This window comes from Medicago sativa, chromosome 3 (assembly GCF_051527215.1).
Source record: "Medicago sativa cultivar Bolivia chromosome 3, Bolivia_mono, whole genome shotgun sequence".
Classification (NCBI taxonomy): domain Eukaryota; kingdom Viridiplantae; phylum Streptophyta; class Magnoliopsida; order Fabales; family Fabaceae; genus Medicago; species Medicago sativa.
The window spans coordinates 6,226,075-6,242,908 of NC_140751.1; the positions used below are offsets into that span (position 1 = coordinate 6,226,075).

Consider the following 16,834-nt stretch of genomic DNA (forward strand, 5'->3'; position numbering starts at 1 on the left):
AGCAGTTTTAGATGGTGGAAAGAAAAGTTAATTAAATTAGTTAACTCCCCGGCAACGGCTCCAAAAACTTGATAGGCCAAACCGCAAGTGCATGGTCTATCGAAGTAGTAGTAAAAGAGAGTATCGTTCCGCTAGGGAGTTGTTCAATTTAACTAACTTTAAAAGAATGATTAGAGGGGAAGAAAGTTTTTAAAAGAGGAGGTTCAGTTGGTTGAATTTAAACAACGATAATAAAAAGGAGCCTTGGGATCATTGGTTCATCGTAACGACGAATCCTTCACAAACAACCCTTAAACTTATAATTCTACGTTAGTCTTAATTTCTAAAGACAAGTTTCTCTTTAGCGTATCAAAGCTTCTCTCGAAGTCAGTGAGTGTATTCCTCCAACAACCACACCTATTCTCATGGGTGATTGCCTTTGGAACCCTTGAAGATCGAAACTTTATATGTCTCAAGGTTTGCTAGACTATTCTCATGTTTCGCAAACCTTGTCTAAATTCACTTGTTCGAATATCAAAGCTCCGCGTTCGCTTTATGAATTGATATTTGAGATAATGAATTAACAATTATCAAACCCTCCGTGTTCGCTTCCACAGTTTGGTAATGGTTAATTCATGTTAAAACGGTGAATTTAGATTAGAAATTAAGGTAACATATAATTAAGGTTTAAGACTTGGCTTGATCCTGATTACGTCATTAGACTTATCCAACAATCCCAAGACAAAGAAGTCTACTCACTCATGTTCATCGTAGACATGGGGGGAGAAGAGAGAAAGCAATAAAATAACAAGAAAGTAAATAAAATAAAAGATGAACTTTATTATGAAAACAATTGTCACTATTTGATTCCAAGAATAAAGATGAATATTTGTGATGGAGAGCTACTCTATTTATAGCTTTACAATTGACTTAAAATCTAAGCAACTATAAGGGTATTCCGGTAAAACTAAAACAGGGTAACTTGGGCTTGAAGAAATGCAGCAAAAGGGCATCTGGAGGGTAGCACGGGCCGTGCCAAGCTTCTGACTTGTGGGAGACATATTTTTGTCTCCGTATCTTCGTATTTTTGTTCCGAATTTGCTCCAGACTCCTTTCTTTTGCTCCAAGACACCTTCCATCCAATATTTGTTCCTGAAATATAAAATATGCAATTGAAGTAAAAAGATTCAAAAAGGAAATAAAATTGCAATAAAATAAAATCAAATCTAAATAAAACTAAACTAAATAATGCATAAAAATAGACTAAATATATACTCATCAACAGTGTTGATGTGTTACATTAAGTGCTGATGTGGAGTTTCAAACCAGCTTCCACGTGTACAGGGACAAATTTGATCAAATTTTTATTTATTTTCTTTTTTAAAAATGAAAATCATTACAAATTGTTACACTGTCAAATTCATTCCTAAATTATTTATTAAACATCAAATTGGTCCTCAAATTATATCACTCACCAACAAATCGATCCCTGATGTATTATCTTATATATCAAATTGATTCTTGATATGTCAAATAAATGCTAAAAACTAAAAGAACGTGTTTTAATTAAACCAAGCGTAGATACACCCTTATTTTTGAACTTTGTACATTTATAGAAACTTGGTTTAGTTTGAAACTTTGTAAAGAAATTAGTGGTGTGTTTGTGTTTGATTTGTTCATATCGGGAGGGACATATAGTAATGCAAGGAAGATAGTGGCGTTAAAGAAAGTGAGATTTGATAATTTGGAGTTAGAGAGTGTGAAGTGAAGTTTATGGCAAGAGAGATACTTGTAATTTTGAGGAAGCTTGATCATCCAAATGTTGTAAATCTTGAAGGGTTTGGTTACTTCTTGAATGTACGTAGTCTTTATTTGGTGTTTGAATATATGGAACATGATCTTGCCGGCCTTTCTGCCGGTCAAGGTGTTAAATTCACTGAACCTTAGGTACTATAATTTGCTAACCTCGTGTACTCTTTATATGCTAACCAGTGTTTTCATAGCAATCGTTAAGAAAACTATAAATAGAAAATTTATCTTAAAAATATAAGTTTTGACTTTTAATTAAGTTTATTACTGTCCTAATTTTAAGCTCATTGTGTTATCCTTGTTTCCTTTTATTTGGATTTAATTACATAAAGTTATTTCATTTGGTTAGCATTAATATTCTGTGTTGTTAGCCTTTAGATCTTGCTCTTAGGTCTTTCTAGGGGAAGTTGAGTCCCATTTTACTATTCTAATCATATTTAGTTTTCCATTTATTTTATGAATCTATATAGTTCAACTTCAAGCTTCTCATATCATATCTTGAACTGAAAGACTCGTCCATATTATGATACAATGTTAAAAGAAAACATGTATTGACGGACTAAATTGTCTCTCGGTATTTTTGTTTGAAACTTATAGATCTACAAAGTTCACAATCACAAATAAGGGCGTGTCTACCCTTGGTTTAATTTAAACATTTATTTTTTTTAACATTTATTTGACGGTATCAAAAATAAGTTTGATAGATAAGATAAATAATCCAATGATCAATTTAACAGTGAGTGACACAGTTTAGAGACTAACTTGATTTTTAATAAATAATTCAGGGATCGATTTGATAGTGTAACAATTCGTAATGACTTTCGTTTTTTTTTATAAAAAAAAAGTAAAATAAAAAACTTAAAAAAAAATTCGATCAAATTCGTCCCTGATGGAAGCTGGTTTAGAACTCCATGTCAGTGCTTAATGTGTCATGTTAGCAATATTGACTACGACACTTGATAGAGGAACTAAATTGATCGATATCCGTAAAATTCAGGAACCTATTAACTATTTTGAAATATTCGAGGATGATATCGACCAATAGATATAAATTTGAGGACTAAATAGCATATTCCCTCAAATAGATACATTAAAGCATTTGTTGAACCTTTTGTGTGGATATTGGATTAGAGTACCGTATGATCTAATTTAATAAACTGAACAATCTGAAGTAAGCACCAACTTCATCAGGAGAAAGGACGAGCCCATTCATTAATTAATCAATCAATTCCATTAATAAGTACCAGGACTCAAGATGGCCAATAGAACAAATATATAATGTTGAAAAGTATACTCATTGCATTCCACTAATAGATGATCTCAAATACCACTCTAAAAATAAGTCTCTCACTGATGGGGGCTTTTACCACTGGCAAATGACCTAAGTTTCTGACGGTGGGCAAATAGTCAATATGTCAATTGAAATAATAGTTAAATATTGAACGGTATGATTTTAAAGAAAGAGTAGGTTTTCTTTTTTTGTAGAAAGAGTTTTGTCTTGATAGATTTAATTTACCTAATTACATGTTTACATGACTTTGGTTTGTATTTTGAAGTGATTGAGTTATTTCTATGAGCTATTTTTCCTTCACCTTAATTAATACCTTCCTGAGTTTTTCTGGTAAGATTTTTAGTTGGGCAGTTGCTAACATAGTTTAAAATCGGTTTGGACTGATCGGTCTAACTGGTCAGACTAGAAATCGACGAGTATGCCGGTTTGAGCCATATATCGGATCAACCATCTAATTAAATCGGTGCAAACTGGTAAGACTTGCTGAAAACCGGTTAAAACTAGTTACTCAGCCGGTTTCAGAACCAATCCACTTTGATCAATTTTTTTTTTATGTTTTTCACGCATTAATTAGATCCATTATACACGGATTAATACTGATTAATATTAAAAGAATTTAAAAAAACTGAAGAACTGGAGATTGAACCTTGAACATTGGAATGAATCAAAGAAGCTCTACCATTCAACAATATTCCTGTTTGTAAGGTGTCAACCTAGATGAAATGTCTTTTCTACCATTTGATGCATCTTCACACTTTATTTTTACTTTAAAAAATATTAGGTTTGTCACGACTATAATATTAGGAAGGTTCCTTCTTCTTCTTTCATCAAACATTCTCATGAGTGCATCATTTCACACTTTACACATATTAAGAAAATTCTATATATGAAAAAAAAAATAATATTTTTATTAAAGTCCCCTTGTCAAATATTTAGTGTATTCATTATCATAAATGTAAACTAGAAGATAATGATTTGAGAATAATGCAAATATTATTAGTTAGATAGTTCAATTGAAAAAGAAAAAAAAAAACTGTATATTAAATTGAGTTAGCAATAGCGAGCAAAGCTTGTGAAGCAAGAGTTACAATCCATTGTATAAGTTAGAGATTTGAAAAGACTAAATTACCCTTATACTTCCCTTCGGTCTCATTTATAAGAAACATTTGACTTTTTTGATTCATTGTATAAATAATGTATTTGGTCTGGATTCTTGACATGATACATCAATTACTCAATGTATCTAAAAAGTCAATTTTTTCTTATAAATAGGACTGGAAAAGTATAATAATATAAATAGAATATGTATTATCTAACATATTCTCTTAAACTCACGATACATTAGCCATAAGCATCGAGAGTTTGTCAATCAAGAAACGAAAACATTTAACAGAATGCATATTCATGAATAAATCAATAATCTGAAAGGAGGACGAAACAAACAGTAGTGTAATGGTGTCATGCTGAAGATGATGGCATGTGAAGTGACCGTCAATCTCAATGTGCTTGCTACGCTAATGAAATACCGATTTATGGGTTATTTCAATGTCATTTTTGTTACCACAATACATAAGAGTTTACTTAGGAAGATAGGCACCTATATCAAAAAGTAACCAACAAAACCAAACTATTTCACTAGTATTCAATGTCATATCACAATACTCAGCTTCCGTAGAAGTGAAAGAAACAATGTATTCCTTTTACTTTTTCAAGATATAAGATAACCTTTAAGATATGTACAAAACTATGTGATAGACTTGTGGTCAAGAGGAAGACAATGTTGAACCAAAATGGATTTATACAATGCCTATTAATTTTGATGATAACAAGGTATTAAAAGAACAATTGGATATGCCAATTTATGTTCAAGTGTGCAGGACCATAGACAAAAATTCAATGTATTAAATCAAGTTTTGGCACTGAAAGAACATATACAAGAGCATCTGAAACTTGAAGAGAAACTAAAGTTCTGGATCAGAATCTGAAGAAAAAAGACTCTGAAGAAGTGTAGCCTCTGGAGGATCTGACTCTGAAAGACTTGGAATATGAACAAGTAGCTTCTGAAGGACATCAGACTCTGAAGATTGGAGACTCTAAAAGACATGTCAGACCTTGTTGTCTTCTGAAGATGTCACCATCAGACTCAGATAGTACACTTTATCTTCTTCTGATCACATGTAGAAACAAACAAAACACTTCAAGGACAATTGGAATGAAATGGATAATTCCCTTTGAAGCAGAGGAATTTCAAATGTCTTTTCAACGACATCAACCAAATCAAGAAACATTCAACCCTCTATGATCAAGATTCTGAAAGACTATAAATTATGCGTTGACACATCTCCAACGTCTCTCATATCATTCACTATATAAGGAACTGAAGACTTGAATAAATCAACAAGACTCTGTGTATTTTGATAGTGCCCTTAATTTGTCAATATCAAAGCCCATTTAAACTTAGAATTTCTTACAAACTTTAAATCCTAGAAATTTTTAAGTCTTAGAGTCTACTCTATTTTGTATTTGTTTACAATTATGATTGTATTTCAAGTATAAAACCAAAAAATCTTTTATTTGATTAATTTAGATTGTCATAAGTCTCTTTTAGTTCTGATAAAGCATTAGAAGTCTCTTGCTTATGTGTTTGAGCATTTATAATCTTAGTGATTATAGTGAAAATCCTTTGAAAATCTAAGGGGACTAGACTACTCTCGGTTTGTGAGAGGAACTAGTATAAATTGCTTTCTCTCTCTCTGTCTCTATCTCTCTCGATCTCTCTCTCTCTCTCTCTCTCTCTATATATATATATATATATACATATATATATATATATGTATGTATGTATCTTTGTGTTTTTATCTTAACCGCTGCATTCAAAACTCTGCATCATAATCTAAACATTACCTTTAGACTCTGATCAATGAAAATACTTAGAAAAAGGTTGCAAAAGCCAACACAATTCAAACCCCATTCTTCTGTTTTTCTCACATTCAGTTGGTAACAGAGCATGGTCTGTGCTCAACCACTTAACCTTGTCATAGAAAATATCTCATGAGAAAAAACATGTATATTGTTTATGGTTCTGGTAGTGGTGGTAGTGGAGTTCAAATACAATATGACAACAACAACACCTCTACCTCTGAGAAGAACAACTATTCAGTATGACCTCCATATTTCAATGGAGATGCAACTCAGTTCTCATGGTGGAAGAGCCTGGCTCTGATGGCTTCAACAACTTCTGATGTAGAATCTGAAGCATATTATGATGATGAAATGAAGTATTTTCTAAACTGACTCGCAAAGAGTTAGTTAATTTTATGTCGTTGTCTTAGCAAATCAAAAGGCTTAATTTTTTTACAAAGGAAATATGATTTGGCAGCAGAGGAATCTAACACTCTGAGTATATGGAATGAAAATCTCTTGATGAGATATGAAATTCTAGAGAGATGTCAACTTTCATATACTCAAGAGAAAGCTGATAAACCTTTGGACAAGCATGAACTTGCTCTTCAAGATTTTATCATAGATGGCATTAACATAATCAAGTTAGCTTCAATGATTTTATGGTGCCAGCAGAAACAAAGGAGAATGAATTAGTTTCTTAGAAGAAGCACCTCTTAAAGGATGCAAGTTCTAAAGAAATCAAAGAAACCTTCTTGTGCTGAGTTTATACAAAAGGGTCTGTATTCCTACTTTGTTCCAGAAGCTGGAAAAGCTAAGGTTCTGAACAAGTCAAAGTCAAAGGCTTCAGAGTCTAAGGTTCTGATCAAATCAAAACCAAAGGTTCTAGAGTCAGAGGTTCTATATAGTTCAAAACCTAAAGCTAAGAAGAATTCAAGACCAAAAACATTTAAACCAAAAGTCTTGAATGATTCTAAGCCACATAGCTTGAAGCCTAAGGTTCTGAAGAAGGAAAAGTCCTTTAAACTAACCCCAAAGGTCCCATGAAAATATGTGTACCTAAGTCTGAAATTTTCTATGCTACAGATACGCTTTATGGGAGAACCAATGCTCCAATCATGGTACCTGGCCAGTGGTTTCTCATGACACATGACAAGGGAAAAGCATATGTTCCAAACCCTAACACTGAAAGAGGGAAAACTATGGGATTTGAAGGAAATCATAAAGACAAGACAATTGGTACATGGACTATTGGTAATTCTTCTATCTTTATCAATAATGTCTGGTTTGCTGACAGACTGAAACATAACCTACTTAGCTTAAGTCAATTTTGTCATAGGGGTAATGAAGTGATGTTTGATAAGAACAACTGCATAGTCATGAATGACATTGATAAATCGATTCTTTTAGCTGGAAAGAGGAAAGACAATGTTTATAAAAATTAATTTCTGAGAATTGGTTAAAGGGTTAATATGTCTTTACCCCCTCTAATTTGAGCGAATTCCGGTTTACCCCCCTGTAAAAAAGATTCTTTGATTTTAGCCCCTAACCTATGTGACTGGGCAGAATTGATGACGTGGCGAGCTGACGTGGCATGCTGACTGTGCATATCTGATTATGTGGCATGCTGATTGTATATTTTTTTTTATTTTTTCTTTTTTTTAAAGGGTACATGCGGCATTTGTATTTTTTTTTAAAAATCATAAAAAATTAAATAAATTCTGGAAAAATTAATAAAAATTAAAAATAATTAAAAAAATTAATTAAAATGAAAAAAATGATTAAAATAATTTAAAAAATGAAAACAATTATGAACAATTAATAAAATGAAAAAAATTTCTGGTAAACTTAAAAGTAATGAAAAAATATAGAAAATTTAATAAAAAAAATCTGGAAAAATTAAAAAATCTGGTAAACTGAAAAATTCTATCTCGAAAAAAAAATGAAAAAGTCTAGAAAATTTAACAAATAAAATCCCGAAAATAAAAAAAATAATCTGGAAAAAGTTAAAAATCTAGAAAAAGTTGGTATTTATTTTTCAAATTATTTTCAAAAATTTAGAATTATATATTTTTCGAAATTTAAAACAGATTTTTTTTTGAAAAAGAAGTTTTTTAAATTTTCTCAACAAAAAAAAAATCTGGAAAATATTTTTATTTTTAAAAATCTGTGCAAAAATTTATTTAAAAATTTAGGAAAATTCAGATTTTTTTTCAATTTTTTTTTTAGGATGTGTTACAAATTTGAGAATATTTTCTAATATTTAAAAATTGAGGATAAAAAAAATTTGGAATTTTTTTTAATATTTATGATGTGTTACATGTTTTATTTGCATTGAAAATTGAGGACATTTTTGAAAAGAAACAAACGGTCCAAAAGAGCTGAAAGGGGTTGTTTTCTTTATAGATATATATAAGCTAATTTTTAAAAAATCAAAATTAAATTTAAATTTTAAAAATATTCAAAAAAAAAATAATATAAGCTAATTTTTTAATGTTTTGGTAAAAAATATTAATTTTTTTCTGAATTTTTTTATGTTTTGAAAATAATTAAATTTTTTTTTCGTTTTTTTAAAAAAAAATTGATTTTTTCCGTTTTTTAAAAAAATTTAAAATTTATTTTTTTCGTTTTTTAAAAAAATAATATAAACGAAATTTAAATTTTTTCGTTTTATAAAAAAATTGATTTTTTTCTTCTTATTTTTAAATTTTTGAAAATTAATTTTCATTTTTTTTATCTTTTTAAAATTAATTTTTTAAACAATTACACACATGTCAGGTTTTAAAAAAATAAAAATTAAAATAATTACACAGTGGCGTGGCACGTCAGCGTTTGGATGGGGTCATGGGTGTTTTGTGGAGAATCTTCATATTACAGGGGTGTTTTGTGTAGAATCTTCATATTATAGAGTTGGAAACTAAAGAATCTTTTTTACAGGGGGTAAACCGGAACTCGCTCAAATTACAGGGGATAAATTCATATTAACCCTTTGGTTAAACAGAATTTAGTTTTCCTTCTACAATGAGTGATGAAAAATGGGGTTGGCATAGACATTTAAGACATGCTAATTAGAAATTAATGTCTAAACTTAGCAAGTTAATTTTTTTAAAAATTTGTGCTTCCATTCGCCATAGTTGATATCTTGAATCGAACCATTGCTCTATGATACCAATTTGTTGGGATAAATGCTCCTTTTGTGATAAATTGTTGGAACTTGTGTTGGGGGTCTGCTGCAATAACTTGACCGAGAAGATGATGAAGATGAATACGATGAAGTGTGCACCTAAATTCCAAAGATTGTTGTATATCTTGATTGTTGGGAAGAGGCTGCTGCACTTGAAACCTGAAAAGTTTAATAGTTATGCATGTAAACTCAAAGCGTATGGGGTTGTCATACTAACCTTTAGGTTCGATTCGCCCCCACCAATAACTGTATATTGGATGCAATAAGGAATGGCCGGCGAATCCCCTTCAGGATACTATGAGTTCCTTGACGTGTATTGCACAACCACACCAAGCGTATCTCCTAACAGTATTTTACAGATTTATGGTTCCAGCAATTCACTCATGCATTAGAGAATTGATGGATGATTTAGAGTAAGAGAATGATGAAGAATTATGTTGTTAATGTAACAAAATTCTGTCCAAAATTGTGTGTTGTTGTGTTCTCTTGTGTGTGTCCAACTAATGCCCAAATGCCAAACATTTATAGTGCATTATATGACTCTTCACATGAGAGAAAACACCCCTTTGACTTGAATTAATGCTATGATTCATTAAGCACCCATTTGCCAAAGATTATGATCATATACACTTGAATCAATGTTATGGTTCATTAAGCACCCTTTTACCAAAGGTTATAACCATATACACTTGAATCAATGTTATGGTTCATTAAGCACCCTTTTGCCAAATGTTATAACCATATACATTTGAATCAATGCAAATGTTCATTAAGAATCCCTTTGCCAAAGGTTCCAATGTATATGAATGATTCCCATGAAGAGTTACAACTTTTGGTTCTAAAGTGATTCCATTATTTTGGAAATCACCAACAATCCCCCACCATTTTCAAAATACTAAATCACATAAATCCGGAAATTCCATGCCTTCAGATAATGGTATCTCGCGATTTGAACCATTACTTAGTAAGTTAAGTTTTCGCTCATTCCCAAATAGTATGGTAGGCAAGCTTTGAACCAACTATTCATTAGAACAAGTGTGCATAACTTACACATAGAATCTCGGTACCATTGATAAAGAGACTTGTAAGATGACACATTAAGAAGGCCTTGTGTCATATATCCCTTTTCATGAGAATTTAAGACTCAAACCCTTGAACTCCGTGAAGCGGCCAAACTTCATTCTCACATAGGTAGACTATATCGGAAATGCCCCATAAGTATGCATTCCAGCAAATATATGCTATATGTCCATTAAGAGGAAAACCTCATCCTACCCTTTTTCTTCTTATGGTCCAAGTACTTTTGCCCCTTGGGATGTTATCTATTGTCAAGTACTTCAATTACTCTAATAGTGTACTTTCACCATTGAACCCAAGACTTGATGCTACTCAAGTGTGTGTTGAGTTTCCACCATTGGTAATCAATTAGATTTGGGTTTGTACCACATCCCTAATAATGTCTTCAATGTATTCAACATCATTTCCAAAGACATCATTCCTTGTCAATCATTTCGTCAAATAATTGCAAGATTTTCTTTTAATTTTTATAAACATTGAATATTCAATTCTTCACATAGATTTTGTATTCTCATAGCTATGTCTATGGATCAACTTATATACTCTTGATAGTATTCACCAACTATCATCAAACCATGACAAACTTTTGTCAATTGAGTATATTGTAATAATGCACAAACTTTTATGTCATTACACCTTTGCTATAACAATATTTAACATGCATTTCAATTTCAACTTCAACTTTTCTTTTATATCTAGCCAAGATATATCATACATTGAATGCATTAAACATACATAGCAAAATAAAACTTGATCATAAAAGAATGTCATAACCAAACTTCATAAGATGGGATTAAACATGCAAGTTATATACTCCACATAAAATTAAATATAACACAAACATTTTGATTTTAGTTATCATATAACTAATACATATATCATAAATTCATTGTGTTAAATTCAAGTTTATGTTTAAATATGTTCAATACTAAATTTCAATAAATAATGACATAGAAGAATAAACAATGAACCAAAATCATTAATATTTTCTATGACTTTCTTCCATGAACATATATCAACTTACAATAATTCAAAACATACCCAAATTATCTTAATATCATGATAAACAAGAAATTAACCATCACTTTTCATATTATCATGTACATATAATATCAACACAATATTAATGATAATAATTTCTTACACAAAGTAAATAATATCATTAAAGCAACCACTTGATATTTTGACAATTTATCTACACTACTTTTATAAATAAAATAGTGTTTAAACATTCTTAACATATTACTAACTCATCAAAATTCATATACTTCAACAATTTCTAAATCATGTATATATATGTCACCACATGTTAAATCTAACATATTCATATTTACTTAGATACTACACACATGCATTTAGAACACCAAATATTTCATAATAGGTAATCACTTATATGCACATTATCTCATGTTCAAATTAACATCAAACAGATTTCAAACGATAAATTTCATACATATCAAAATTTATCATGCATATATTATCTACAACCACATGTAAATTTAACACAAACACATCATATATGAAATATTTATCCATAAATTTCCATAACATATATTCATAAAAGGAATTTGTTTACCGTTCACCGTAGTTATGGGTGAAAATATAAGCTTTCATCTCTTCCAAAAATTGCAACCATTAATCACAAGTAAATCATAAATCGAACCTAAAGATTGTTGGAACTTGTGTTGGGGGTCTGCTGCAATAACTTGACCGAGAAGATGATGAAGATGAATACGATGAAGTGTGCACCTAAATTCCAAAGATTCACTACTACAAAAATGGGCTTATATAGCGCTTTTTTTTGGCTTTAGCTAGCGCTTTTCAAGCGCTACTGTAAATGGCACTGGTAAAGGTAATATAGCGCTTTTTTCCTGTATAAAGCGCTATCTAAAGGATGGTTTATATAGCGCTTTTTGTCAAAAAGCGCTAGCAACGGTTCTCCTTAGATAGCGCTTTCAATAATAAACGCCATCTAAAAGGGGTTTAAAATAATGCATGCGCTAGTAAAAAACAGCGTTTTTGTTTTAAAACGCTATGTAACACTAGGTTTAGATAGCGCTTTATACAGGGAAAAAAGCGCTAAGAAAAGCATTAATTTTATTTTTGTCAGATTTTTATTTTTTATTTTTATAGATAGCGTTTTTTATTAATTTAATATATATATATATATATATATATATATATATATATATATATATATATATATAAATTTTCTAAGAGAAATATATATATTTTTGGCACATTAAAATTGAGACTATTATATAATAAAAAATGTATGTATATATAGCATAAAAGTCAGAAATGTTTAGCCACTAATATGGTAACATGGATATCTCTAAGTTACAACTAATTAGTTAACATAAAGATCAAAATCTTCTATGTAGCATGCAGTCTTCATCTATCTTCTTGGTCGTCTCAACATTTTTATCCAAAACAAGCAGGCAAATCATTATTCATTTCCAAATTTCGTTCACTCTCCGCCACCTGCATATATGCAGAAAACACCATTAAGCAATAAGCAACTATATTATATTAGAGACAAATTCAAAGTACTACTGATCATGAGTACAAATTAAAGCAAGATTATAAATTAAAAACACTACCACTTCTAGCAAATATATTTCGAAACATGAAACTCACCATATCATAAAAATATCATATAACTAATAGGTTGATCATGAACTGACACCATTCTTCTTGGATTTCTCTTAGTTTATCTTTTGAGTATGTCACACACTTGAAACCATCAATGCACTGCATATATTATAACAAAAAATAACCATGTTACTTAATAAACTTAATTATATACAAATATTATACTTTAATATAAAAATAACATACCAGCTTTGGAATCTCATTTAGTTTTGAAATGAGAATCTCTTTCATAAACCTCATCACAAAGTACCCGCAATCTATACCATTTTCTTGGCGAGGACACTACAAAAAATAAAATAAGTTTGTCTCAAAAAAAAAATTATATTATATTCATACTCGGACCCATTTAATAATATGTTATATTATTAAACCTGTACTTGGACCCATGATATGTTGTTAAATTTATTCTTTCGTACTTGAGCGTCCCTTGCAGAGCGAAATACCTTTAGAACTCTACAAAATATAAATGTAAACTTAGATTACATACAACTGACCATATATATATATATAGTTTTCATATACATCAATATATATATATATATATATATATATATATATATATATATATATATATATATATACTTACTTACGTGTCAAACATACTCTTCATTTTTGGGTAATTCATATAGTCATTGAGTAATGGATCCAAATAATATATGATTTCCGATATGGGATCAAAGACAAATAACACCCAATGTCCACTACACAATTGATTTTTCTATCTACAAAAGGGTTACAAAACTATTACGCCTACAATATCAACATCTTCTGCCATATATAACAACACATGAATATATTCTACATGTAATTAATTAACTAAAATAATCAAAGCACAACACCAAAACCGTGTACAATTCAAACTTGTTAATTATAGATTTTTAGAAAATAGATCAGAATATAGTGCATAAGAGGAATGCTAGGGACAATTACTTTTATATATAGCTTCTGAAAAATATACCAATTCTATTATCCTTCTCAAAACCTAAACAGGAGCATATATTTACAGAAAAAATAAAAATAAAAACAGGACCATGCATGACGTTAGATATCTTCATTTTATTTGCTATCAGTTTCCAAACACTTCAACACAGGTTCTCAACAAGTATTACTACAAGAAAATAGGGTTATTAAATTATTGGTCATTCAGCCCAATAAAATACACATCAATACAGCCAAAAGGAGAGGAAAAAGATGTGGTCAAAGTGGGTCCAAAGTGAGTGAGATTTTAAATCATATTTTGAGATATAGTATATCTTTTTACTTTAATTGAAAGATCGTTTCCTTTATTTGCTAACAATTTTTCTAGCATAAACTCTTTTTTTAAGACTTTATTATAAAGATGTCAATGTCATTCTCTTCAATCTGAAGGGGAACTGAGAGAAATATATAGGATAGTATAGGAAATAATTTCTATCCTCCGACTTAGGCCATGTAATGCAATTGTACAGTGTACACAATAAAGAAGTGTCACTCTCATGACTTACTTGTGACTGCGTGGTCATAGAAATAAAGGCAAGTTAGAACCACTTCTTTGGACTGTCCAATTGTGCAACGGTGCAAAGTTTTAGTAATAAGAGGGTTTTGATTATGAAGGTGGTAGCGTGGTGCGGTGAGAATGAGTGGGACAGACAGTTGTTGGTAATTTTGGTTCAAAAAGAGAGTAATGTAATGTAACTATTGCTTTGCAGATCACTTCTTATTCTGACTCTCTCAGTGACATATACATGGAAGAAGGATACTTCATAATACAAGAAAGCGTACACTTATTTAACCTTTGCCGTAAACCCCTTTTCATCATCTGACCTCCCTCACTTACTAGTTCACTACCCTGACATTCAAATAATATTGGAAAATGATTGCACAGATAGATTTTGGTAGAAAGTTTTATCCTTGAACCTGTCACCGCCTTGTATCATATTTAAGGGAATCCTTTGCTAGTATGATTCATATTGTCAACATCACATGTTCTAAACACAAAAACTATTCACACACACAGAAAAACAAAAACAAAAACTGTTACAAAAAGAGAGAGATACCTGGAGAAATTACAGGAGAAAGAGAGAAAGAGCCGTCAAGGATGTGAGGGAGAGAGCTGTGAGGGAGAGAGAACCTACAGAGAGAGAGAGAGAGAGGTTGTTGTTAGACATTGATTCAATTTTATAATACTCTCAAAACAAAGGAATCTTCTGTGAGCAATATATTAAGGTTGCAGGCTAATGGCTATCACAATCATCTCTCTTCTATTTGCAGTGTGCTTGTAGCATGAATTGTACCCAATTTTTTTTGGCAACTAGCTTCAAAAATAAAATAAAAAGATTTATACAATGACCTGCAATCTATGACTACGTCAAATGCGGGAAATCGTGATCATTTGTCTTCTACACAGTAAAGGTTTTTTCTCAAAGCAATATGACAGTTTTATAGGAAAATGTCTAAACTGAAAATGGTTTTAGAACATGTCTATCCTGAAGTTGTACATCTAATGGAGCTGTAAAATACATGATCCTCCGTTTTCTACACAACACAATTTTAACTTGGATCATTCAAGATAGTTTATCCATCTTCTAAAAGTCCAGCACAGAAGACATGAAAAGCAAAAGAGAATGTCTTCTGAACCAAGAATGACTAAGAACTATCACATATAATTAACAGCGAGTGGGGGTAAACTGATGAGGTTAAAAAATTGCAACATCAATTTCAGTTGAAATTCTGGTAATTGGAAAATAACAAATACATTATTGAAGAGACGGATCAAAATTCATGTCCTATGATAAAAATTGTGCCATCTGCTGACAAAAGTAAACTGGTTTGGAACCAATAACTGAAGTAAGGTCGAATATAAACTATCTTAAGCAGTGTTAGAAAACCACAAAGTGAAAATCAAATGTCAAGTTCCACAATCCACATTGAACAGAGAGGAGTATAGTTATCAGTCTTTGTGTAGTTAACTGTGTCTTTCAAAAGCATAACAAATTGAGTATCAGGTAGCAATCATAATGGGTAAGCATCTAAGAATTAAGCAAAATCAATCTTTTTTCTCTAGCTAAGATTTGAATGAAAGTGAACCCTAACCAAATCAGTAAACTCTAATCACTAATTAAAATAAAAATTAAAAGTGATTCAGGTAAGCTTGTTGAGAATTTTGGAAGCCCAACGCTTAATTTTTTTTATCATATAACAATAATAGATTAGAGACAGAAATGAATATCATATAACATGGTGGAATAAATATAAACTTCATTTGCGTGAAAGACAGAACTATGAGTCCACTAGTGGTCCTGTCTTTTTTTCCAACATCTTACAAGTTACAACCACAAGAATTAACAACATGTGTTTAATTCATTCAACTCATTCATTAATCAAATTAAAAGAAAGCAAAAAAACTTGCAATTTGACCTTATTTGATCAATTTGACCTTATTTGATCTTTTGCTTATTGAGACATTTCGTCAAACACTTTGTGAGTGCTGACTTTGACAATCAAAAAACAAATTCAACCCCAATTCATGTATTCGTGAAAAAATCAAAAAACAAATTCAACCCCAATTCCAGTATTCACGAAAAACGATAACTACTCTAGTAAAATTGAAACCTCGCTTTTCTTGAGACAAATATGAAACCTTGGTTTGTTTAGAGAGAAAAAAACGTGAGAGAGAGAGAGAGCTGTTACCGATGGAACCTTCAACGATGGTGGCGGCGAGTGAGGGAGAGAGGGAAACCTGGACGAAATTAGTTTCCGGCGGACGACGAAGAACTCCGGCTGGTTTTACGAAGAACTCACAAGAACCTGGAGAGAGAGCCGTGAGAGAGAGGACTTCAGAGAGTGATGGGGATCGAACCAATTGATTTGGAAAACCCAATTTTTTTAAGGTATAAGGGATTTAGAGAGAGGGAAACCAATTTTTTAGAGGGAGAGAGATATGTTTTTTGAAAAAGTTT

General features: G+C 30.9%; 1 protein-coding gene across 3 annotated transcripts; it reads right to left on the reverse strand.

Annotated features, from left to right (window-relative positions):
• Positions 1–12,468: 12,468 nt before the first annotated feature.
• LOC146935233 (uncharacterized) lies at positions 12,469–16,834 on the reverse strand. Of its 3 annotated transcripts, XM_085750414.1 has the most exons (7): positions 16,566–16,834; positions 14,933–15,006; positions 13,487–13,618; positions 13,268–13,349; positions 13,083–13,178; positions 12,882–12,995; positions 12,469–12,725 (listed from the first exon to the last, which is right to left on the reverse strand). In XM_085750414.1, the coding sequence occupies exons 3-6, from the start codon at positions 13,519–13,521 to the stop codon at positions 12,897–12,899; spliced, it is 312 nt and encodes a 103-aa protein (XP_085606540.1). In that variant the 5' UTR covers positions 13,522–13,618; positions 14,933–15,006; positions 16,566–16,834; the 3' UTR covers positions 12,469–12,725; positions 12,882–12,896. The 3 variants fall into 3 exon arrangements, 2 of the variants coding, with proteins under 2 accessions (XP_085606540.1, XP_085606541.1); XM_085750415.1 differs by lacking the exon at positions 12,882–12,995; XR_015030168.1 differs by lacking the exon at positions 13,487–13,618 and having other exon boundaries at positions 12,683–12,725; positions 12,882–12,977.

What these genes read in the sequence shown, in the direction of transcription:
- LOC146935233 (XM_085750414.1), bottom strand. Translation starts at nt 13,521, where the DNA reads ATGAATTACCCAAAAATGAAGAGTATGTTTGACAC. An exon ending in ATGAAGAGTATGTTTGACAC is followed by an intron (nt 13,350 to 13,486) that starts GTAAGTAAGTAT and finishes TATATTTTGTAG; the next exon opens with AGTTCTAAAGGTATTTCGCT. An exon ending in TAAATGAGATTCCAAAGCTG is followed by an intron (nt 12,996 to 13,082) that starts GTATGTTATTTT and finishes TAATATATGCAG; the next exon opens with TGCATTGATGGTTTCAAGTG.